Source organism: Mauremys reevesii, linkage group 14, assembly GCF_016161935.1.
Source record: "Mauremys reevesii isolate NIE-2019 linkage group 14, ASM1616193v1, whole genome shotgun sequence".
NCBI classification, from domain to species: Eukaryota; Metazoa; Chordata; order Testudines; family Geoemydidae; genus Mauremys; species Mauremys reevesii.
Genome location: NC_052636.1, coordinates 42,560,806 through 42,585,547, shown reverse-complemented (window position 1 = coordinate 42,585,547; position 24,742 = coordinate 42,560,806). Strand labels below are relative to the sequence as shown.

Below are 24,742 nucleotides of genomic sequence, written 5' to 3'. Positions count from 1 at the left end.
CGAGGCAGGAGAGAACCCAGGGCCTTTCTAGCAGAGCTTATGGAACTGACGTGGGGAAACCAGCCTTTAATAACAGGCAGTTCACATTTAAGCTCAGTGTTTTTAACAATTTTTTACAACCTTAAATCACCCTTCAATCGCAGTGTCACTATCCATAACATTGCTTCAGCCTTATAGGTTCCCAAGTGCAAAACTCAACATCTCTTCAAACACAAGAGAGTGCAGATCAGTCAGTGTTCAGAGTCATCCCACATAAAAGAATCATGTTGCGGTACATATTGGCCTCATCATGTGGCCGTTGCCTTTCCCTCCGCTCTATTAAAAGTTTTGGTATTTTTCACAGAAACTTTCTTCCCTCAGGAGAGACCTGGGAACCAAGGCTGCCAGACAAACACCTTTAAGAGGAGGCGTAACCTGTCAAAAAATGATCTCCCTCCTTCAGTTCAGTGACAGCCTGAAATGTTACTTATCCCGGCAGAGCCGGAGGATTGAAAGCAGCGACATCAAATCCCTGTGTAGCTAGCAGGAATGAACACAAACACACCCTGCTATCTGAAGAGATGTTTAGTTTTACCCTTGGTAAACTAGAAGTCTAAAGGGAAGGAAGGTGGTGCCATATATAAAGAGTGAAACACAAAACAATTATCATAGTTATGCCCATAGTGACTGCAAAATATTTCTATATTCTTATCATCAGTGTATTATTTTCTCTGGCGTCTATACATTGACTATGCCTTGACCAAGAAATTTGAATCTTGATAAAATAATCGAATACCCCTGGTTAAGGCAATGGACTTGATACCCACTCGGGTGTCCCTACACAGGTTCAGGTACTGACAACAGTGCTGCCTTTTAGCCATAGCTTTTAATCAGGGCAATACATTGATCCTGTGAAATCATTCCCAGCCAGAGTCCATCGCCCACATTCCTTAGGGCATTGGGCCACCATGTGGACGTTTCATTTCCCTCCTCAATTTCACACAGACACAATTTCCTTTGCACAGGTCCATGAACAGCAAAACCTCCCTGTGTCTCTTGTCTGAGCCAGGGCATTCAATTCCATTGAAACCTTCTCTCCTGCAATGGGAATGGTCATGCAGATGGGACGAGGCCACCTTCACCTCTGACAGTGAGATATTGGATCAGCTCTTTCTTTACGCTGCTGTTGTTAGTCCATGAAACATCAGGGATGGATGCAAGGCTGAGTTCATGCACCAACCCCCTGAAACATTTCAGCGCCCCAGAGAAATCCTGATTCCGGCTATTGGCATGATCTGGTGGAGATTCGAAGAGGAACGGGACGGTCTGAATTGTCAGTGTGGGGAATGAACAACAATCTATAGCAATGTCGTTATCCACAAACACTCTCTAATCATGCTCCAGCCAGAAGGGAAATGGGCAGGAACTCTTGTTGTTCAGCCATGGACACACCTACACTAATGCACAGTCAGGAGTGTGCTGGGGGAGCTGGTCTGAGCAATGTGAAGTGACAATTCAGTGAGAACAGAATCATTGTGTAGTGAAGCACCTATACACCAAGTAGTTGTGGCCGAGTGGTAAAGGCAATGGACTAGAAATCCATTGGGGTCTCCCCAGGCAAGTTTGAATCCTGCCAACTACGGAAGCATCAGTGTATTGTCACTGCTCTTGTTGTAGTGCCTGAGCATCCACAGAGCCAGACCTGGTCTCACTCTGAGGCTTTCTACACTTAAAATGCTGCTGTGACACTGCTATAGCACTGTGGAGTAGACAGTTGCTACAGTGAGTGGAGGGGTTTTCCATCCCTGTAATAGCTACATTGACAGAACAATCTGTCCTTTCATTTAGCACTATCTAACCATGGCTTAGGGCAGCTTAATTATACTGATTCCAGGGTTTTTCACACCCTGAAAGATGTACTTCTTAGAGGGGTTATCCCATCACCCTCCCATTCCCTGGTCCTTCTCGCATGACCTGAGAGCAGCAATACCCGCAGTTCAAGAGGTGCAAACAATTCCATGTTTATTGGGGTAAACTTCCAGCAAGCAATGATGCCAATTTCCTTCCTCGGTATCGCCCTTCCCAGCTCTGACACCACAGAGGCTTGTCTATGTCCCTGTTCCCATTCCCTCTTCCTATTCCCCTCTTAGCAAAACATAACTCCAATTCCCCTACCCCCATTCCATTCCCCCCCTTACTTCCTGATTGACTGCAGACTATACAGTAAAACTGGAGTTCTGCTTAGCTATACCTTAACCAATCATTTTACTGAAATGTAACTAACCAATCCTAACATATTGTAACATGATTATCTAACCAGTTATACCCCACCACCTGAATTGCTTTACACCCAACAAATTAATTATCCAGCAGACAGAAACAATCACAGAACCAGACAGAGATTATGCAGACAAGCAATAGGAAAGTGGAGACTACAGTGATAGAACAACAAAGAAATGAGGATTTCAGACCCCAGCTATTGATAAGTGAGTTGTCGCTAGACAGGATGCTATCATGGTAGAGGTTGTGGATGCTGGTTGCTTAACTGTCTGGCCCCCAGGGCAGGATTTTGAGGGTCTCAGAATGCCAGCACCCATCACATTCTCCTCTGATCCATCCAAAGCAGCTTTACTCAGCACTCTCTCAATAGTCAGTTATGTTATTTACAAAATTGTAAGTATCCCAGCATCCCATAATGGGGGACAAAATAGTCCTCTTGCCAGAAGTAGCTTTACCAATAGATGAAACCTGGAATTTAAACGCCAAATAATCACACTATGTTTGGGATCCATTTAAATTCCCCTTCCAGGTCTTTGACACTTTCATCTCCAGCATAGCGACTCTGATATAGGAGGAAAGAAATCAAAGCATCATCTCCAAGCACAGACAGCTGAGAACTCTTCCTCACATGATATTTTGAGAAGTGGAGGGATAGAATGTGATAAACTCTGCACAGAGAAGCCAAAATGTAACAGTTCTGGAGTGATGGGGAAGGAGGGAATCTCTGAACCACCCCATCTCCTTCCAGTGTCACAGAGACTGAAATGACACTTTTTTCCCCTGCTCCTCTTTATTTAACTATAACATGAAAAATTCCCAAAGTAACTGCTCTTCAGCACAACCCAGAGCAACGTGAGAACAACTGGCAAGGATTCAATCTGTATCACTGGCGACTCTAACAATCACTTTGCAATAGGAGGAATGGTATAAATGTGACGCTCCCTGGTTCCTCACAGGAAGGGCACACTCCAGTTACTTGTGGGATAATTGAGTTGATAGAAAGGACAAATGGGCGCAGCTCAAAAGAAGGCAAACTACAAAAGGCATAAATGGGCCACTCATCTGGCCAAGCTGAGGGATAACGGTGCTGCAAACAGTTCAAACAGATTTAAAAAGTTGTTATGTGGGAATCAGGAAAAGTATTAAAGAAAAAAAATGGATAGCCCTAGAGCGTTTTATGGTGTTCACTGCCCTTGCAGATTCTCTGATGGCTAACATGGGCTGAGTGCCAAGAGGTTTTCCCACATTCTCTGCATTCATAGGGCCTTTCCCCTGGTGTGGATTCTCTGATGTTTAGAAAGGCCTGATCTGAGAGTGAAGGTTTTCCCACACTCACGGCATTCACAGGGCCTGTCCCCTGGTGTGGATTCTCTGATGTTTAGAAAGGTCTGATCTTTGAGTGAAGCTTTTCCCACACTCACTGCATTCATAGGGCCTGTCCCCTGTGTGGATTCTCTGATGAACAGAAAGGGCTGAGCTGCGATTGAAGCTTTTCCCACAATCACAGCATTCATAGGGCCTTTCCCCCGTGTGGATTCTCTGATGTTTAGAAAGGTCTGATCTGCGATTGAAGGTTTTCCCACACTCATGGCATTCATAGGGCCTTTCCCCCGTGTGGATTCTCTGATGAACAGAAAGGACTGATCTGCGATTGAAGGATTTCCCACACTCACGGCATTCGTAGGGCCTGTCCCCCGTGTGGATTCTCTGATGAACAGAAAGGGCTGATCTGCGATTGAAGGTTTTCCCACACTCACGGCATTCGTAGGGCCTCTCCCCTGTGTGGATTCTCTGATGTCTAGAAAGGGATGATATTTGAGTGAAGGTTTTCCCACACTCACTGCATTCATAGGGCCAGTCGCCTGTGTGGATTCTCTGATGATTAAGAAGGGCTGAGTAGTCACATAAGTTTTTTCCACACTCTGTGCATGTATTTTTTCTCTTTCCAATGATGATTTCCTGCTCTGTTGTGGTTTCCTTGAGGTCCTTCTGAGTTCCCTGAGAGGAAATACGTTTACCCATTTTCACCCCGGCTGGTTTCCTTGTTCTCTTCTGGTCCGTGCTGAATCTCACAGGATTTTTCCTCCTCATGACTCCTGGACACATTGCTTTTTGATCTTTGCAATAATGCTCTGTGCTTATCCACTTGCTGAACATTTTTCTGCTGAGAATTCTGCTCCTCTTTCTCACATGCCATTGCACCACCTGCTGTGAAAAAGACAGAAACATCAAACAGGGATGAAAAGTGAAAAGCCAAAACAACCTAAGTGCTGGAGGGAGGTCAAATAAAAATCACAAACTGAACTCCCCGATACTCTTCCCCAAACAGGAGAGAGGAGGGATCAATTTGGCTTTCAAATGCCATCCAAATTCTCAGGGGGAAGGGAGGAAGCTACTGCCTGGTGTCTGCTAGAATCTACGGGAAGCCATGAGCTATAGTTACCCTGAGGATATGACCCCTGCTGGCAACAATAATGAACTGAGAGACCTCTCAAGGGCTTGGTAGGGCATCCCAGATGTTTCCTTCAGGCACTTTCACACTCAAGAGTTGGTTTAATGTTTCCTCACCTCTGCAGGAAGATCTCAGGGTCTGTTTTCCCTCTGAACCCTGCAAGTCTGAGACCCACGGCTCTTCCCCTTGTTCCAGCTGGGAGATCACATCAGGTTTGGAAAATGGAAACCCTGCTCAGATGAAAGAAAACAAAGGAGTTCCGTTGATTTCATAAAACTTTGTCATAAAAAAACATTCTATTAATTTAACTTTAATACTTGGTGTGAGCCGGTGTGTCTGGGCTAGTCCTCACTGAAAATGCCAAGACCAGGGCAGGCTGAAAAAGGGAGAGCAGAGGCTCCCCAAACTGGTGGTTAACATGGAAGTTAAACTCACCAACCAGTCACCAACTGTACATCTGATCCCCCACACTGGTTATCGAGAAACTGAAAAAAGAAATCACACGGCCCCCTTTATTGCATCCCAGTTCTCTGACTCCTAATCAGAACCTAGGTCCAGCACAGTGAGAGGTTATTTAAAAACTCTGCTCACATAAACAAAGTGTTCTTCTGACCCCAGAGTCAGCCACATTACCAGGTCAGTATAGGTTTGGATCTTACTCAAAATACTACGATGCCAGCCAATCATTGGCATCTAACCTAAAGGTTTATAAGCAAGAAAGCATCTAAACTAAAGGTTTATTATAAAAGAAAGAAAAAGGGAGTTGTTAAATGGGAAAGCAGTCAGACACATTCAGAAATCTATACAGCTGGTTCTTAGCAGTATTGGTGAGTTCCTGGCTTGAAAGGCTCTCTGGTACACATCCACATTATTCAGTCCTTTGTTCAAGCCTTCAGCTTGTAGAAAAGTTGCTCCAGAGGTAGGAAGAGGAATTGAAGACAAAATGGAGATGATGCAGCTGCCCTTTATATTCCTTTTGCCAAGTGGCTTCTAATTCCTGTGTCCCAAACACAAGCTTCACAGCACATGACATGGAAAAGCCTTGGAGTTCTCAGTACACAGTGTGATACAGCCTGGCCAGAGGGCAGCAGGAGAGGGTTAGAAGGGAGCCTTATTCCCTGTAGAGGGAAGAAAGTTTGCTATAGATTAACTAGAACACCTGAAGCCAATTAGAGCACCTGCAGTCAGTCACCTGATAAAGACCCTTTTCAATTAAAATTGAAAAGGAAAACAATACATCTGGAACTTAGGCTTTTGCTAGATCTTAAAAGAAAATTTTTGTAAGCACCCAAAATAGCTTTCTTGGGGGTTCAGCTTAAAGCTTACAAGCAAACACACACATCTGGGATAGAGCAGAGGAGATCCAAAAGCCAAAATAGGTATGGAAGATGAATTTTCATACCTGCTTCAAGCCTTACACAGCATTGCTACTCCGTGTCGCCTTTTCCGGAGAACAAGAGACAAAGGGAAAGTTACTTTCCCATTTAAAAAAGTTCTAGCCTTTCCATTGGCTCTTTTGGTCAGGTGCCCACTCCTTTTCTTTTACCTGTTGGCTTGTTAACCCTTTACAGGCAAAGCAAGCAGAGAAGTCGCACCAACAGGGATTTTACAGCAATCTGCCTGGCTGGGTGTTTATAAAAGGGAGAGCCCTCCCCTCCCCTTCATTTATCACTGTAGGGCTTGTGAGGTACCATTTTAAAAGACATAATCTGCTGAATATCCTCCTGTTAAACTGTGTAGCAACATTGTATGGAAAGTGATGAGATTTTACGCTATGATATTACTGAAAAAGCTGCAACCCTAACCCTAAGTTCCTCAGAGACAGCAAGGCAAACAGCTGGTCAAATAGCCATTCTCCACCAGGGGGAAGGTGTGAAGAAGACATTTACATTCCATCACAGGGACCACTTGAAGCTCGTATCTATGACAGCCTGTCACCATGACTCAGCTGAGAACTGAAGTGGTTTCTAGTACAAAGGACTGAATTATAAAAAGAGGTGAGGAAAATGCATGAGACTCTCTCTCTCTCCCCTTTCCTCTGCTCATGACAACTCCTGAAGAACTGAATGTGGGCGGCAGGGGCAGGTTAGGGGGAGTCCTGGCTGAAAGGAAAACCAGCCTATCTCAGCAGATGGAGAAACATTTGTTTTAAATCCCTTTTAGCTTGTTAAGTTAAACATTAGTTTGTGTTTTATCTTTGCGTTTCTTTCATAAACAATTCTGACTTTTATGCCTCATTACTTGTAGTCACTTCCAATTTTTTTTTTCAGTAGTTAAAAGTCTTGGTTTATTGTTTTATCTAACCAGTGTGCTTGGATTAAAGTGTGTTGGAAACTCCATTTGGAATAACAAGGCTGGTGCATGTCATTTTCCACTGATGAAACAACAGATTTCATATGAGCTCCCATTGTTCAGGAGTGTGCTGGACAGTGCAAAATGCACATTTCTGGGGGAAGTCTGGGAGCAGAGAATTTTCTGGGGTTCTCCTGTGGGGTACTGTAATTTGTGAGTCACTGACTAGCAGCACTCAATACTGTGTAGCTGGGAGCGAGTTACATGCTGGAGACTGCGTGTGAACTGCCCAGGAGTGGCTGCTCTCGCAGTAGAGCAGTGTAAAAGGCACCCCAGCTTGGGGAACTGAGGGGACACAGCTGTTAACAGTCCAGATTGTACTGTGCTTAATGTCACAGACACTCAATTTCAAAGAGTCTCCTAAAACATACAGAAAGTAAATCCATGTCCCAAAAACCGAAGTCTCCCTGGCACTGCTTCTTGCTGACAGATGGGTCCAGATACAAGGACAGAGTCCAGGGGAAGCTGGAAACATAAGCGTGGGGTTCAGTGGAGAACGGGAACAGGAAGGGCAGGGATATTGAATGCAGGATCTCAGCAGTCCTAGATGTCAGGATAACACATAGTGCAGCCCATTGGCAAACATAATCCCAAATATACATAGAAAATGATGGGGTCTAAATTAGTTATTTCCATTGATTTATACAAGGGCAATAAGATATTCTCTGTATTACTGTCTGTCCCTTTTTAAATAATTCCTAACATCCTGTTTGCTTTTTTGACTTCCGCTGCACACTGCTGGATGTCTTCAGAGAACTATCCACAATGACAAAAAGATCTTTTTCCTGATTAGCCTAATTTTGCCCCCATCATATTGTATGTATAGTTGGGGTTATTTTTTCCAATCTGCATCACTTGACATTTATACACATTTGCCATTTTGTTGCCCAGTCACTTAGTTTTGTGAGATCTTTTTGAAGTTCTTCACAGTTTGCTTTGGTCTTAACTATCTTGAGCAGTTTAGTATTGTGACGTTATTGATATAATCTGGGACCATATAGAACATGGTTGCAACCAAGGTCCTGTAGTGGCACCAAATCTTATGTAAAGGGGGTCATATAAGGTGTCCAAGACCAGGTTATCTGTTGCTGGTTATAATTATGGGGTCTATATGTATGTATCATTTTGTAGTTGAAGTTATGAGTATTGGCTCTATCCTGTCTGTATTTCAAACTTATGCTGTGCTTCTGGGAGACAGCCCAGACAAGCTGGTATTAGCTCTGCCTAGCATGCTTGATGGCCCATTAAGGACCATCAGCTATTCAACTGACCCATTGAGAGAAGGCAGATACGCCTTGTAACTCAGCAAAGTATGCAGGGACTTGCTCATGTGACTCCAGACTCCATTTTGCTGTAATTTTCCACAGTAAGGAACAAAGAGGTTCTTACACCTGGAAAAGCCTATAAAAGGCTGATGCCTCATCTCCATCTCATTTTCAATCCTGCTTCTTACCTCTGGAGGAACTTTGCTACAAACTGAAGCTCTGAACAAAGGACTGACTGACCCATCCCAGAGGAGGATGTACTCCAGAGACTTGATTTGAACCTGCAGTTTACTCCATCACTGCTACAAGCTTGAACCAAGAACTTTGTCATTACTGCATGTAATTGATTCCATTTAACCAATTCTAGCTCTCATCTCTATCTTTTTCCTTTTATGAATAAACCTTTAGATTCTAAAGGATTGGCAACAGCATGATTTGTGGGTAAGATCTGATGTGTATATTGACCTGGGTCTGGGGCTTGATTCTTTGGGATCGAGAGAACCTTTTACTTTTATTGGGGTGTTGGTTTTCATAACCATTCATCCCCAAGACAAGTGCACTGGTGGTGATACTGGAAGACTGGAGTGTCTAAGGGAATTGCTTGTGTGACTTGTGGTTATCCAATGGGATGAAACCAAAGTCCTCTTTGTCTGGCTGGTTTGGTTTGCCTTGCAGGTGGAAAAATCCCAGCCTTGGGCTGTAACTGCCCTGTTTTAAGCCATTTGTCACTCTCAGTTGGGTCCCACCAGAACTGCATTACCACAAGTAGCATCTGCAAACTTTGCCACCTCACTGTTTACCCCTTTCTCCAGATCATTTATGAATATGTTGAATAGGATTGGTCCTAGGACTGACCCTTGGGGAACACCACTAGTTACTCCTCTCCATTCTGAAAATTTACCATTTATTCCTACCCTTTGTTCCCTGTCTTTTAACCAGTTCTCAATCCATGAAAAGATCTTCCCTCTTATCCCATGATAACCTAATTTATGTAAGAGCCTTTGGTGAGGGACCTTGTCAAAGGCTTTCTGGAAATCTAAGTACACTATGTCCACTGCATCATCCCATACTCGGGGGTGGGGGGGGTGGAGAGGGGAGTGGCACTGTATGTTAAAGAAAATGTAAACTCAAATGAAGTAAAAATCTTAAATGAAACCACATGTTGCATAGAATCTGTACGGATAGTAATTCCATGCTCTAGTAAGAATATAACAATAGGGATCTGTTATCGACCACCTGTCAAAGACAGTGAGGATGAAATGCGAAGGGAGATTAGAGAGGCTATCAAAATAAAGAACTCCATAATAGTGGGAGATTTCAATTATCCCCATATTGACTGGGTACATGTCACCTCAGGACAAAATGCAGAGACAAAATTTCTGGATACTTTAAATGACTGTTTCTTGGAGCAGCTGGTACAAGAACCCGCAATGGGAGAAGCAACTCTCGATTTAGTCCTGAGTGGAGCGCAGGATCTAATCCAAGGGCTAACTGTAACAGGGTCTGTGGCAGTGTGTGTGTGTGTCACTGGCATATTAGGGTGATGCTGCAACAGGACAGAGTAGAGGTGGCATTGTGGGGCTGGCGTGAACCATCTCCCTTCTTTTCCCCTTCCAAGAATAGAGGGGAGAGTAACCCTTACCCAGCGAGGTCACATTCTCATAGTTCTCCTGCATGACATCCCTGTAGAGGGCTCTCTGAGCAGGGTCCAGCAGAGCCCCCTCTCCCCTGGTGAAATACACAGCCACCTCCTCGAAGGTCACCGGCCCCTGAAAGAGCAAGAGTCCAACACTCAGTACCTGCTGCCCCACTCACAGCCCCCCTATACATGGGGGACAGGAGCCAAACAGAAATTCTGGGTGGATTGCAGTCAGAGTCCCACCCCCACCCTGCTCAGAGCATCCAGGAAACACCAGGGGGAGGGGACGAAGCGAGAGCCCCTCCTCTCTCCCAGCAGAGCCATCACACACCTACTAGCCACAGACTGATTCAGGAGATGGAGCCCCTAGCAGGGTCCAGGGACAGCTCCCTGGTAGGAAGCCCAACACCCTCCCCATTCTGAAGAGCTGGATGTGAAGGGAGGGGAATCTCCGCTAAGCCTTACTGGTGGGTGCCTCCTTCATATCTCACAGCAGCCGCTGGTTAGTCAGGTCGGGCTCCAGCACTACGAGTCTGGTCAGTTTTCCCAGCCCCATGCAGCGGGGTTATTTTCTGCTCCACAAACTAGAGCATTTCCACCGCCGAACCTCCTGGGCCTGTTCCTAGAATCTAGGCCACATATTAAATAACTCCCAGCAGGTTTAGCACACCCCTGTCCTCCTCCCTTTCTCTACCCTGTGCATTTCCTGCAAACCAGCCTGTGCAAACCTTCCCATCTCCCACGTATTTGCTGTCCCCCTCCCCCCCCCCCGGAGGAACCCACCAGCAACCCCCTGATAATACCTACCTGAACTGGCTCCTCTGCAGCCATTTCTCTCCCCTGTCCAACGAGAGGATGGGATGAACTGGAGCGAAACATGGACGTTATTCTGCAGCCTGGCAGGGCGAGAAGGGCAGTTGTGAAGGTTTCAGAACAGGCTTTAATTCATTTCACAGCATGATTCCCCCAGGCCCTTTCCCTGCAGACAGGCACCCTAGAGTCTGCCATGCTGAGAAAGGCTTGATCTCTTTGTACAGTGTAGACCTGGCCTCTCCTGCCAGGCTAAGCCCACGGAGACATTTTAACCGCCCTTCTCCCTCCTCACCCTGTAACAGTCTCTGAACACAAGGCTAGAAAAAGCAGAACCAAAGGAGTCACTGTGGGGGATCCCCTCAGACACTGACCCCACGGCAGCCACACCCCAGCAGGAGGGATATGGAGTCAGGAACTGGATTTTCCTCTGTCTGTTTCTCATCTTTTCCACAGGAAAGTGACTCTACCCAGGGTGCAGCAATACATCTGTCTGGGCAGATTAGAGATCTGGAAATCTCTCTCCAAACTCTTCTCTCCCACAGCCCCTTTCAGTCTCTTTCTCCTTCTATCTCCTTTTCCCCTCTCCCTGCCCATCTGGTAGGTAAGTCCCATTCCTGGGTAGTTTGCTCCCCCATGGCTGGATTTGCTCCTGCAATTGTTAATTGGACGAGAAATGAGGGGGGGGGGGTCTGTTTGTGTAGAGTCATTTTAAGGCCAGACCCCAGCATTTTCCCTTCGTTTCTTTCAGTTACCTGGAGACTCTGGCTCAGAATTTAGTATTAACAGGGCCCAGGGCTGCCCTAGGGGGCTAGGACCAGCTGGAGAAAGTCATCCCCTGGGCCAGGCAGAGAAGCAGCTTTAATTCAGGTCACTTCCCAGCACAGAACCCCGCTGGGGGAGCAGCAGCTGCTAAGCCTGGTCTCCCAGATCACAATGGAGGCTGCAGCCTCTGACCCAGGAAGCTGAACCCCAATATCCTGAGCAGAGAGGGACAGAGCGTTTGAGCAGCTTCCCTCCTTTAGCTCTCTGGGGAGATCAGCTAATGAGAGCCCCTCCTCACAGGGAGAATTGCTGATCTCATTTGCCCCACTGTCCATCCGGAGTCACTCCTTGTCTTTCCATACAGTGACTCTGGATTAACAATGGTCTCAGTGAAACCAGAGTTCAGAAAGAATGAGTCCAGAACGCTGTGGAAGAGACCATTGTGCAGCAGTGCTGACCCCCCTCCCACCTCCCTCACCCCCCAGATCGAGGACAAGGACTGGGGGGCACAAATTTTCCAAACAGAATCGAAAGTTCCTGCAGTTTTCAAAAGAGGAGAAAAGCAAAATCTGTGATTTCACACTAGCAGTGACTGATAAGTGGATAGAAAGTTATCACAGTGACAGGGCCTGTGACTGGGGAATGCCGGGCAGTGCTTGGAGCCAGGACTCTGGCACAAGTTGATCAGAGAGAAGGATCATAGTTAGTAGAAGTTCCCAGAGCCCACAGCCCTGAGAGTCCCCAGCCAGGGACCCCAGATACCCTCAAAGCCCCACCGGCCAGGAAGTCCCACCAGACCATGAGTGTCAGGTTGGGAATCCCAGAGGGTTCCCCCCACCATGAGCCCCCAGCAGCCAGGGACCCGCCCACTGGGAACTCAGTCCCTCACTGCCTGCCTAGGACTCCCCACCAGCAGGATCTGCCATTTGCCTGGGATCCTCCCCACCCAGCGGGACCCCTGATGCTTTCAGTGGGACCCCTCACTCTGCTTCCCTGGCATCCCCTGACCTAGTGCCAGGATCCTCCCCAGCTCTGTGCACTGGGCACGGCAGCGATGCCAGGAGCCAGCCGGGAAGCCCAGACAGAGCCCTGGCACAGCACCAGGCTCCCTCTAACCCCTGTCCCGCCTCCCAAGAGACGCCCACCCCGGCTGTTCTGCAGCCACCAGGCCCCAGCAATACCCACCTCCAGGACCCACAGCCTCAGGGCTGGGCACATCCACCCTTGAGATGTGCAGAGAAAACGTGTCACGACCTGCAACTGAAGGTGGAGAATCAGACTCCTGGAGAGACCAGGGGGAAATGGGGGAGACGGGAGAGCGGCTCATTGGCGGGGAAAGGGGCGAATCTCCCCGGATTTTACAGCCCGGGTGAGACACTGAGCGAGAAAAGGGGCAGAACTGGAGAGAATTTGTATCGGGGGCGAGAGACAAGTGGCACCAACAGGGACAGGATCCAATTAACCCCCTCCCCCTGCACGCCACTCCCGGGAATTTCCTGGCTGCACAGAGACAGTTCAACCCCCCCCCCCCGCATCCCACTGACCTTCCCCTACAACTCCAGCTTCTCCCCGCCCGACACCCCAGGGACCCCTGTCGGGCCCCATCCCAGCGGCTCCGAGGCTTCTCCCGGGTTCCCCGGGGCAGAGTCACGTGCCCGCCCCCCCCCCCGGGGGGCTCCGGGCGGGGCTGGGGCGGGCAGAGCCCGGGGCTACCCGGGGGGCGGGGCCCAGCTGGAGAAACCCCGCAGTAACAGCGGTTAGAACCCTCCCTTCCCTGGGCTGGAGAGAGCAGAAGCGGCCCCGGGGCAGGCTGGGAGTTGTAGTTCCTGTCTCTCCCTGGACCGGAAGTGACGTCGACAGAGGAGCCGGAGCCGGGCTGGAAAGGAGCGTTGGGCGCTGGGGCTCTGCCTGGCTCGCGCGGGGCCGTTGGAGCCTCTCCCGGCCGGAGAAGGGTTGGTGCCGTTGGAGCTCTGGGCATGCGCAGATCGCGGCGGGAGAGCCCTTCATTAACACCCCCCCCGTGCCCGGCCCGGGGTCCCTGCGTGGGGCCGGGGCCGGGGCCGGGGGGTGAGACCGGGCGCGGGGGGGTTAGGGCGGGAAATGTCGGTGCAGCCCGGACATGGCCGGGGGGGGGCAGGTGACCCCCGAGGAGCGGGGAGGGAAAGGGGGGGCTGAGATCCCCTCGGATTTACCGCTGCCCCCTCCCGTGGGGACCCCTCTCCTCCCCCGTCCTGCCCCCGTTCTCCCTAGAGAGCCACGAGCAGCGCCCAGGGTGACCTCCCCAACCCCTGAGAAGTTCCCTGTCCCCCCGATTGTGCCCCATTTTCTCTCCCCTTCGCCAGTGGCCAGTTCAGGTCTCAGGTTTGGGGGTTTCCCCCATTTCCACCTGCAGGGATTTGTCCTTGTGCGGGTGGGAAATGGTTCCCCCGAGGGATTCCTGAGCTGGGCAGAGGGTGAATGGGCAGAGGCTGGGGGGGCCCTGAGACAGGGACACCTCTGGGCTGCGCTGGGGGGGCCACTCTCTGCTGGCAACGGGGCCTGGGAAGGGCCAGGAAGGGGAGGGAGGAGCAAGTGTCCCCCATGGAGACGGCCCAGCCCCAGGTTTCCCAGTCCAGCTACTCCCCAGCACCTGCTGGCCATGTGAGTGTGAGGCAAGAAGAATCCGTCACATTCTGTTGTTGATTCAATATCCTTGTATAATCTCCTCCAATTTCCCATCTTTTCTCTTCAACTGTTAAATGGTGACACACAATCTCCCAGATGTTGGTGCTTCTCTCTTATATTGGCAAATATTTAGTTTGTGCCCCATTTTCTCCTCAGTTCTGAAATACTGATATTGAATTCTCAAAATCTTCCCGCTTTTCTCCCCAGGTGTGTGACTGAGATCAGGGCTCCTATCGTACTGCCAGGCGCTGCAGAGACCCCAACTGAGATCTGGGCCCTGTTCTGCCAGGCACTGAAGAGACCCCAGGTGAGATCAGACCCCACTGTTGTGCCAGGTAAAACTGAGACCTGGACTGAGATCATGCCCCCCCCCCCCTTGGGCCAGGCAGCGCACGACTGCGACCCAAACCACTGCCTCCATTGTGCTGGGCACTTCAGAGACCTCGACTGAGATCTGTGTCCCTGTTGGGTCTGGCACTGCACTGACCCTAATGAAGATCGCACCCCACCACTGTACTGGGCACTGCACAGACCCTGACAGAGATCCTGCCCCCACATTTTGCCAGATGCTGCAGGGGCCCTAAACAAAATCCGGGATCCTGTAATGCCGGGAGTAGCAGAGTCCCTGACTGAGGTCAGGTCCCTGTTGTGCAGGGCTCTGCACAGACACCGAGATCAGGGTCCCCATTGTGACAGGTGCTGCACAGACACCAAGGGTATCTCTACCCTGCCACTAAAACCCCCCAGCTGGCCCATGCCAGGTGACTCAGGCTCACAGGGCTCAGGCTCAGGGGCTGTTTAATTGCAGTGTAGATGTTTGGGCTCGGGCTGGAGCCAGGCTGTAGGACCCTGCGAGGTGGGAGGGTGCCAGATCTTGGGCTGCAGCCCCAGCTGGAACATGGACACCACAATTAAACAGCCCCACAGCCTGAGCCGTGTGAGCCCAAGTCAGTGGGCACGGGCCAGCCGCTGGTGTCTAACAAGTTTGCATGGAGAATTTGGGGCAAAACTGGGAACTGAACCCAGATTGTTTGAATTCTTGCCTCTCCCCTTAACCCCAAGCCCAGCGTGTGTGTGTGCAGCGTTGTTTTGGTCTGTGTTTGCCTTGCATTGGCTTCCAAGGGAGGCTGTGGAATTTCCTTCACTGGAGGTTTTTAAGACCAGGTTAGAGATGCACCAGTCTGGGAATGTCTAGGGATACTTGGTCCTGCCTCATCACAGGGGGCTGGAGTAGACGCCCTCTCAAGATCCCTTCCAGGCCTACACTGAAATAATTCTCTTTTGTGCTGTGCCCTGTTCTACGCTGAGCTGTTTTGCATGGGGCCATTTGGAACTGTGATCGCACCATGTTTTGTAGCAGTTTTGTGGTGCGTTGTTTTGCCTCAGCTTGTTTGGTGCCTGTGCTGTGTTGGTTTGAGTTGAGCTATTTTCCATTGTGTACTTTTGTCCTAGGATGTCGTTGTTTGCATCTGTTGCTTTCTTCTCCTTTGTATTGTCATTTTATGCTGTGGAGTGTAGGTTGTGTTTTTTTTCCCCCCTGAATTGCCTGACATTATGTTGTGGTGGGTTTTATTCTGTATGTTGGGTTTTTATACGTATATATCGCATCACATCCTAGAAATGTAGGGCGTGATAGGACCTCAAGATGTCATCAAGTCCAGCTCTCTCTGCCGAGGCAGGACCAAGTATATGTAGATTATCTCTGACAGAGCTTTGTCCTATCTGTTCTTAAAAACTTCCATGGACAGAGACTCCCCAGCCCCCCTTGTAAGACTATTCCCGAGTTGACCTGCCTTAGCTCTGGGGACACCCACACAGATTGTAGTGGTGAGAAGCTCTGGAGAGAGGAGACCCCAGTGAGTGGCAGCTGGGTAAAGAGACTGAAGTTGGGAGGAGAAACATTGACGTGTCCAAGGTCACCCAGGCTGTCTGTGACCGAGCTAGAAATAGTTTCTAGTGCCACCGTACTGCTGTTTCTGAAGGTCTCTGCCACCCTGGTGTTTTAGGCACTGGTGCAAACCCTTAGTACAGACAGAATTTACACTAGTGCACTCTGATTGGCACTGGTGCACCATGTCCCAGTTTGAAGGTTTGAGGTGGGGGCGGGGAGAAGTGACCTCACAGAGGCCTGGGGCTGGCTGAACAGTGCAGCTGGTAAGGGAGGGGCAGCAGTGAGTGCTGGAGGTATGAGCCAGGAGCACAGCCCCACAGGACTGGACACTGACTTCTCCTGACCCAGGGGACACCCCCCCCAGCGAGGTGGTTTGTCTAGGGATGCACAAGCTGTCTTGGCAGGGCAGCTCAGCTGCAGTCCCCGCACACCTCTTCCTGCAGCCTAATACAGTGTGCTCGGGGGGCCTTTCCAAGCTGTGGGTGACGGGGCTCTGGCATTAACAGGGTCTGTTCCTGGCTCTGTCACAGACCTGTTTACTGACCATGGGGAAGTCACAGCCCCTCTCTCTGTAACGCTGTCTTCAGTGACTCGAGAGCACGAACAGCAGCCTCAGGCAGACTGGTAAGAAGCAGGGAACAAACCCCAAATTGGGTGTGAGGTCTGTATGGAGATTTCACCAACCAAGTATCCAGTGTAAACGCTTCAGGCACTGTAACAGCATTAACATGGAATCACAGACAATCCCCTTGGGTGATCCCATATATCTTGCCACGCAGGTGAGCTCACCTTCGTGACAGATGATCCCTTATTCCAAGGGTTCTCAACCTTTTTCTTTCTGAATCCCCAATGATGGAGATTCCACAACCTCTCTAGGCAATTTATTCCAGTGCTTAACCACCCTGACAGTTAGGGAGTTTTTCCTAATGTCCAACCTAAACCTTCCTTGCTGCAATTTAAGCCCATTGCTTTTTATCCTGTCTGCAGAGGTTAAGAAGAACAATTTTTCTCCTTCCTCCTTGAAATGACCTTTTATGTACTTGAAAGCTGATCATGTCCTCTCAGTCTTCACTTCTCCAGACTAAACAAACACAATTTTTTCATTCTTCCCTCATAGGTCATGTTCTCTAGACCTTTAATCATTTTTGTTGCTCTTCTCTGGACTTTCTCCAATTTTTCCACATCTTTCCTGAAATGTGGCACCCAGAACTGGGCAAACATTTCCAGTTGAGGCCTAATCAGCGCGGAGTAGAGCGGAAGAATTACTTCTCGTGTCTTGCTTACAATACTGCTGCTAATACATCTTAGAATTATACTTGCTTTTTTTGCAACAGTGTAACATTGTTGACTCATGTTTAGCTTGTGATCCACTGTGACTCCCAGATCCGTTTCTGCAGTGCTTCTTCCTGGGCAGTCATTTCCTATCTTACATGCGTGTAAGTGATTGTTCCTTCCTAAGTGGAGTACTTTGCATTTGTCCTTATTGAATTTCATCCTGTTTACTTCAGACCATTTCTCCAGTTTGTCCAGATCATTTTGAATTTTAATTCTGTCCTCCAAAGCACTTGCAACCCATCCCAGCTTGGTATCGTCCACAAACTTGATAAGTGTAACAGAGAGACTCTGCTGCTGGGAGGGTTTCACCATGTCTCGGAGGGTTACACCCTGGTGGGAGGGGGCTAGGCCTGAACTGGGATAAGGTCACTGTGCTTCACAGTGTGGCAGAACCTGGAATGTCCATTAGCAGGGAACAATGCTGGGGGGAAACGACATGTGGAAAGGACAGAAACCCTGTCTGAATTCTCTCACATTGCCCTTCTCGCCCTGGCAGGCTACAGAATAACGTCCACATTTTGCCCCAAATCATCCCCTCCTTCCAGCGGGAAGGGAATGGCTGCAATGGAGCTGGCTCAGGTAAGGGATTCTCAGGGAGCTGGTGGTGGGTTCTACTTGGAGGGAGGAGCAGTAAATGTATAGGAGGGTGGGAGGCAGGAACTATCTAGGTGCGGAATGGGAGGGGAAAGGATGTGAAAAACCTGCTGAGACTTGTGTACTCTAGGGTGTGATGGGTTGTCACCCCGGGGTGCAGTCTGGGGAGCTTCTGGGAACCGCTGTGCCCTCTAACCCTCAAGCTGGGCTGGCCCTTCTGTCACGGAGCGTGGGGGAGTCTGGTCCTGCACCCTTCTTCCTGGGACTCACAGTGACTCTCAGCCAGCCAGTAAAACAGAAGGTTTAATGGACAACAGGAATGCAGGTTACAGCAGAGCTTGGAGGCACAGCCAGGACCCCTCAATCAAGCCCCTCTGGGTCCAGGAAGCTTAATCCCCTAAATTCCAACCACCCAGCCCAAAACCGAAACTAAACTCCCCTCCCTCCAGCCGGCCCCTTCCTTTGTCCACCTTCCCGGGCAAAGGTGTTGACACCCCTCCCTGCTCCCTGGCTCAGGTTACAGGCTGAGCACTTGTCTCTCACCTAAAGTAATCCCCGGCTCTGCCATCTCCCACACAGACAGCCCCTACTCCATCACACCTTCTCACACTGCTTTGCTGGAGATTACGCCAGCCTCTCCAGGCCCTGTTATCACCCAACACGACAGCAGGTGGCGCCATACACCCAACTAAGCTACCTGAGTGGTTTACCTGAGCCACTCAAGGAGAGACAGACGACAACAGCCAATTTCCCAGCGATAAGTGTTAGCAAACAGATCAAAGCAGATGACTTAGCAAATGACCAAAAACTCAAAAAAGCCTAACATACTAGATGGATAGAATTTGAATTAGCAATTTCTCACCCTGACTGATGATAGAAGCAGTCCACCAAGTTTCCATACACAAGCTAGAAATCTCTTTACCCTGGGACCAGCACTTCCCCCAGTTCAGTCTTTGTTCCTCAGGTGTTTCCAGGAGTTCTCTTGTGTGGGGAATGAAGCCAAGAAATGATGTCACATCCCACCTTATGTAGCCTTTCCATATGGCGGGACCCCTTTGTTCCAAACTCAGTTCCCAGTCCAGTTTGTGGAAAAATACAGGTACCAAAATGGAGTTTAGTGTCAAATGGTCTGGTCACATGCACTAGCATGTCCTGCTGAGTCATAGTAGCCATGACTCATAGGCTGGCTGAAACATTCACAAGAAGGCTCAGCTCTTCCATGGTCCATTGTCTTTGTTGATGAGCCATGAACACTGTCTGGCTTCTTTGTTGTACCTGAAAGGCTCGTTGTGGCTGTTACCTAGAGTAAGCACATTTGAAAGACAGATACAGAGTCAATATCCATAACTTCAGATACGAACATGATACATGTACACAAATAGGACAATCATATTCAGCAAATCATAACTTTTCCAATGACACTGAACGTGACACATCTTGCACAAAATGCATCATAATTATGTCCTAATCATTTGATAATCATACCACTATGCTGAATGTGGGGTGTAGTGTCAGGGCCTAATTTCAAGGCACAGGAGTTGGGAATGGAACTTCCTCTTTGTGAAACAGGAAATAACCCTCCAGCCAGGGCTGGGAAAACTTCCCAGTCTCCCAGTGCTGGAGCCTGAACCTACTGACACTTCATTAGTTACCCCCACCCGCAATCTTTGTGGCAACTGCAAACGTTATCAGTGATGATTTTATATTCTCTTCCAGGTCATTGATAAGAATGTTAAATAGCACAGGGCCAAGAACCAATCCTCGTGGGAACCCGCTAGAAAGAAATCCACTGACCATGGTTCCCATTTACAATCATAGTTTTTAATCTATTTAATGTATGTTGTGTTTATTTTGTATCTTTCTAGTTTTCTAGTCAAAATGTTGTGCTGAACCAAGTCATATGCCTCACAGAAGTCTAGGTGTATTACATCAATACTATTAGTTGCAACCAAACTTTTGATCTCATCCAATAAGGATATCCAGTTAGTTTGATTGGATCTGTTGTCTCTGAACCTTTGTTAATTGGTACTAATTATATTACCCTCCTTCAATTCTTTATTAATTAAATCCATATTCGCTGCTCCATTATCTTGCCCTGTATCTGAGTAACACTCTTGTAATTAACTGGGTCATCTCTTTACACTTTTAAAATACTGGCACGGCATTAGCTTTATCCCAGTCTTCTGGAATTTCCCCAGTCTTCCAAGTCCTAATTATAATCACCATTAAAAGTCCACCACACTCTCCACCAGGTCTTTCAAAACTCTTGGGATACAAGTTATCTGGACCTGCTTATTTAAACATGTCTAACTGTAATAGCTGCTGTTCAACATCCTCGTGAGTTATTGTTGGAATGGAAAGACTGAGTAGACGCCCTCTCAAGATCCCTTCCAGGCCTACACTGAAATAATTCTCTTTTGTGCTGTGTCCTGTTCTACGCTGAGCTGTTTTGCATGGGGCCATTTGGAACTGTGATCGCACCATGTTTTGTAGCAGTTTTGTGGTGCGTTGTTTTGCCTCAGCTTGTTTGGTGCCTGTGCTGTGTTGGTTTGAGTTGAGCTATTTTCCATTGTGTACTTTTGTCCTAGGATGTCGTCGTCAACGTCTTATATGACTTACATCATCCGTTTTTCTCCAAATCCAGGAGAGAAATATTTATTGAACACTTTTACCTCTTCTGCATTATTTTTGATAATTCTGCCATTTCCATCTAGTAATTTACCACTTCCATTGTTAGGATTAATTTTGTACTTAATATACTTTTTAAAAACTTTCTTCTTCTTTTCATTAATTGGTCATTGATTTCTGATAGCTTCCCTTGCCAACTTTCTACAATTCTGACCTTCTATTCTTTACTATTGACTTCCCCTTTCTTCCATATATTTTATTTGGAGAGTGTTGGGATTCCTACCAGGGAGCCACCAGCAGGGTCCGGAGACAGCCCCATCTCCTATATTAAGCTCTGGCTAGTAGGTATGTGATAAACGTGAAGATCCTGCCTCCGTCTGTCAGCTGAGAGACACAGAGGTTCTCTCTTTCCACCCTCTGATGCCTCCTGGCTGCTCTAAGCAAGGTGGGGTGGGACTCTGTTAACATGTGCCTCCCGGAGCTTCCATTTCCCTGGTGCTGCTGTTCCGTGAATAGTGGGGTTGTGAGCGGGGCAGCAGGTACTGAGTGTTGGGCTCTTGCTCTTTCAGGGGCCGGTGACCTTCGAGGAGGTGGCTGTGTATTTCACCAGGGAAGAGTGGGCTCTGCTGGACCCCACTCAGAGAGCCCTCTACAGGGATGTCATGCAGGAGAACTATGAGATGGTGACCTCGCTGGGTAAGGAGTCCTGTCCCCCGGGTTATTAGAAGCTGTGGGGTCTCTAAAGAACCTGAGCAGTAATAACTTTATACCTTTATTTGTCATACAAGTTTTGACAAGTTTCCTTGCCCCCCCTTTTTTTTGCCTTATCTCTCACCCACTAGTATCATTTTTGGACATGTGCCTTTTTGGTGCAGACAGACATTTTAAAATTGCATTTAATGTATCCTTATTGGATACATTAATAACTGTAGCTTTCATGCCTATTCCTCATTTTAAGAGGAAAATATACCTCCTGTAGAATTCTAAATTGAGGAAATAGGTGTATGACTCATGCATGGCTTGTGAGAGTCAGATGAGCTCCTATTTTGATAGGAGAGCGTATAATGTTGCCATTCAGGACCCCACGGATGAAGGGAGAACAGCTGTGGGAGGGGAGGAGAAGGGGGGAGTAGATAATTCTGGGGTGTCAGGACATGGGGAGGGTGTGTGCAGGGTTAGAGCTAAGAAGCAGCAGGGAGGGATGAGGTGGTGAGAGACGAGGAGGGAACACAAGATTCTCCCAAGGTGCCGGCAGGTGGTGCTGGCTGAGAGTAATGGGAAGAAGTGGAGAGGAGTGTGGAGGAAGGGCACTGAGGAAGTGGCTCAGTCTCAGGTGTTGAAGCTAAGTGGCCTATCTTTGTGGAAGAGTGGGACCCTTGGGGATCTAGTGCACTCAAGAGGCACCTCCCAAGGACTATTTAAAAGCCAGGGCATTGCAGAGATCCTATGGATCCATGACAGCGTGCCAGAGATTAAGCCTTATGGGGAAAATATATAAAACAAGAAAAGGATCTAAATGCGTGTTTACCATCGCTCCCTCTCAGTCCTCATGGGAATCCCTGATCCGTTCCAAAGTGTATTAAAACCTTTCTTAAAGGCTTACCTCTTGGTTATCAGGTCATGTCCATTTTGTTAGAGGGTTTTCCCTTCACCTTCTCACTTCCCTGGTTCTTGTCACGCAGACAGCAAGCAGCGAAACACCAGACGTCTGAAGCACAGATAATGTGATGTTTATTGGGGTTATTTCCAAGCAAGCAATATTCCACTGCCCTAATGAACTTACACCTAGAAAAATTAATTATGCAGCAGACAGAAACAATTAGAGAACCAGACTGATTAACAAGGTAAAAGTGGTGGCCATAAAGATAAAACAATACAGAAATGAGGGTTTCACAACCACAACCATTGATAAGGGATTTCTTGCCAGACAGGCTGCTGTCAAACTAAGTTTTCTTTAACCATCTTAAGATCTGTTTCTTTATCTGGTGGCGATGGGCACTATCAGGACAGGATCATCTTTCTAACAGCCCAATAGCACCTTATTTCAGTGTGACTGGTATGGGATGTGAGGATGTGACCCTTCGCTTCCCAGCTTATGGCTGCCCCTGCTGCTTAGCCAAAGGCCTTAGCCTAAGAACAAGGCCTCAGACGGTCACAGTGAGAGAAGGCCCAGACACAGGCAGATTGAGATTTTGATTCTTAGCTAGTTACAGGGATATAAAGACAAAGTGATAAAAATACCCCTAAATTCTTAAAGTCTAGGCTTTACAGGCAGGCCTGAATATGTCTATTCTAACAGTGGGTTCTAGCCCTTCCCCTGTTCTGTGTCTGTCTTGTCTATTTAGATCAGGGGTCGGCAACCTTTCAGAAATGCTGTGCCGAGTCTTCATTTATTCACTCTAATTTAAGGTTCTGCGTGTCAGTAACACATTTTGACGTTTTTAGAAGGTCTCTTTCTATAAGTCTATAATATAGAACTAACTATTGTTTGTAAAGTAAATAAGGTTTTTAAAATGTCTAAGAAGCTTAATTTAAAATTAAATTAAAATGCAGAGTCCCCCCCCCACCCCCCTTGGACCAGGGGCCAGGACCCAGGCAGTGAGAGTGCCACTGAAAATCAGCTCGCTGTCGCAGGTTGCCTACCCTGATTTAGATTGTAAAATCTTCAGGGCATGGGCCATCTACTGTTCTCTGTTTGCACTTTGCCTAGCACAATGGGGACCCAGTGTTAGTTGGTCCTTAGGCACTAAGGTAGTGAATATGATTTGTTATAATAGTAACTCTCCTGCCACTTTGAGCCAAGGAAGATGGCCTTGGGATGCGTAGCCTTATATGGGGTATGTGAGTAATGTTGATTTGATTTATCAACTTAATTTAATTTGTATTGTAAATATTTAATTAATTAATAATAATACTTAATTATTTATATTAATTAATATGGGTTTAGGCTCGCCAGTTTGTTTGATCAGAAGATAAAAGTTCGTGTTTCGAATCGGGTTCCACAGAATTGATAAAGGGACCTTCGGGGGTATGACAGGAAGCTCACAGTGAGACAGATAGAGTCATAAAGACTTTTTATTAAACTCAATGAAATAGTAAGTAAATTGTAAAACAGGTAGAATTACAGAGTTACAATTGTATTACTGTTATTCAAGAGATACATATGATGATACAATATTATGTGCTGAAAACTTTGGTTAATATTCACACCCTGTTTTGATAAACTGCTGTTGGCCTCGCCTCTGGCGATTCTGGTTTCACAGCTCTTGCAAGGGAAACTAATGCAAAGAGCTGTCAAATCTACTTTGGAATTTACTTTTTAGGTCTACTAAATAATCTGATACACAAATTAAAATAAAGTTTTAGAGAGACCAAGCTTAGCCGAGTCCCTTTTGAACTTAAGGTTTGAAAATAAAATAAGTGCAGCGTATTACTGGTTAATAGCTGTCGTAGATGGATAGCATGAATACGTAGTTGAAGATGGTGAAGTGTAGAGAAGAAGGAGGAGGTCGAGGTGGGGTGGGGATACCATAGTGAGGTAGGTTACCTCTTTTATAGAAATAAATGCTGGAAATCCTTCCTCTTATGCCCAAATTTCAGTCTTCCCCATAGAAATGTTAGGTACGCTTACTCCATAGGCTAGTATGTGTGTGCGTATGGATGACAGGTATCTGCGCACTTGTGGGGTACTTGTTCAGTCTGTGAGTGCAACTTTGAAAATCCCCTTTGCTATTCTTCATTGTCTGTTGGTCTAGGTAAAGGGTCTTAGACCTAAGCGTAGGCACTTTATTTGGGTATAGGAAAACAGTTCCTTTTCTGGGTAAAAGGGCACAGGATGTAGCTATGCTAACTTTGCTTTAGCTTAAAATGCAGGTTTTTGGCCTGTAGGTTTCTTGCATTACAGCCAAACGTATTTTTAATATGAATTAATAAACCTATCACAATACTGTACTTATAAGAAAAGAGATATTGATGCAGGCAAGCAGATGAATCCTGAGAACTACAGATGTTACTGTCTAAAAATGAGATGGGGTTAAAACTATGGAATATTCTTTGTGACAAGTATCCCACAAATTCCACTGACCTCC

General features: G+C 47.5%; 1 protein-coding gene across 1 annotated transcript in view; it reads right to left on the bottom strand.

The window, feature by feature from the left end:
- Positions 1–3,690: 3,690 nt before the first annotated feature.
- The window catches only part of LOC120381713 (zinc finger protein 420-like), a gene marked incomplete at its 3' end in the record, with an annotated part of 62,295 nt that continues 41,243 nt past the window's right edge, over positions 3,691–24,742 (bottom strand). Inside the window, exon 5 of the mRNA XM_039499835.1 lies at positions 3,691–4,151. Coding sequence (XP_039355769.1) covers positions 3,691–4,151 — 461 coding nt within the window. The remainder of the gene's footprint in view (positions 4,152–24,742) is intronic.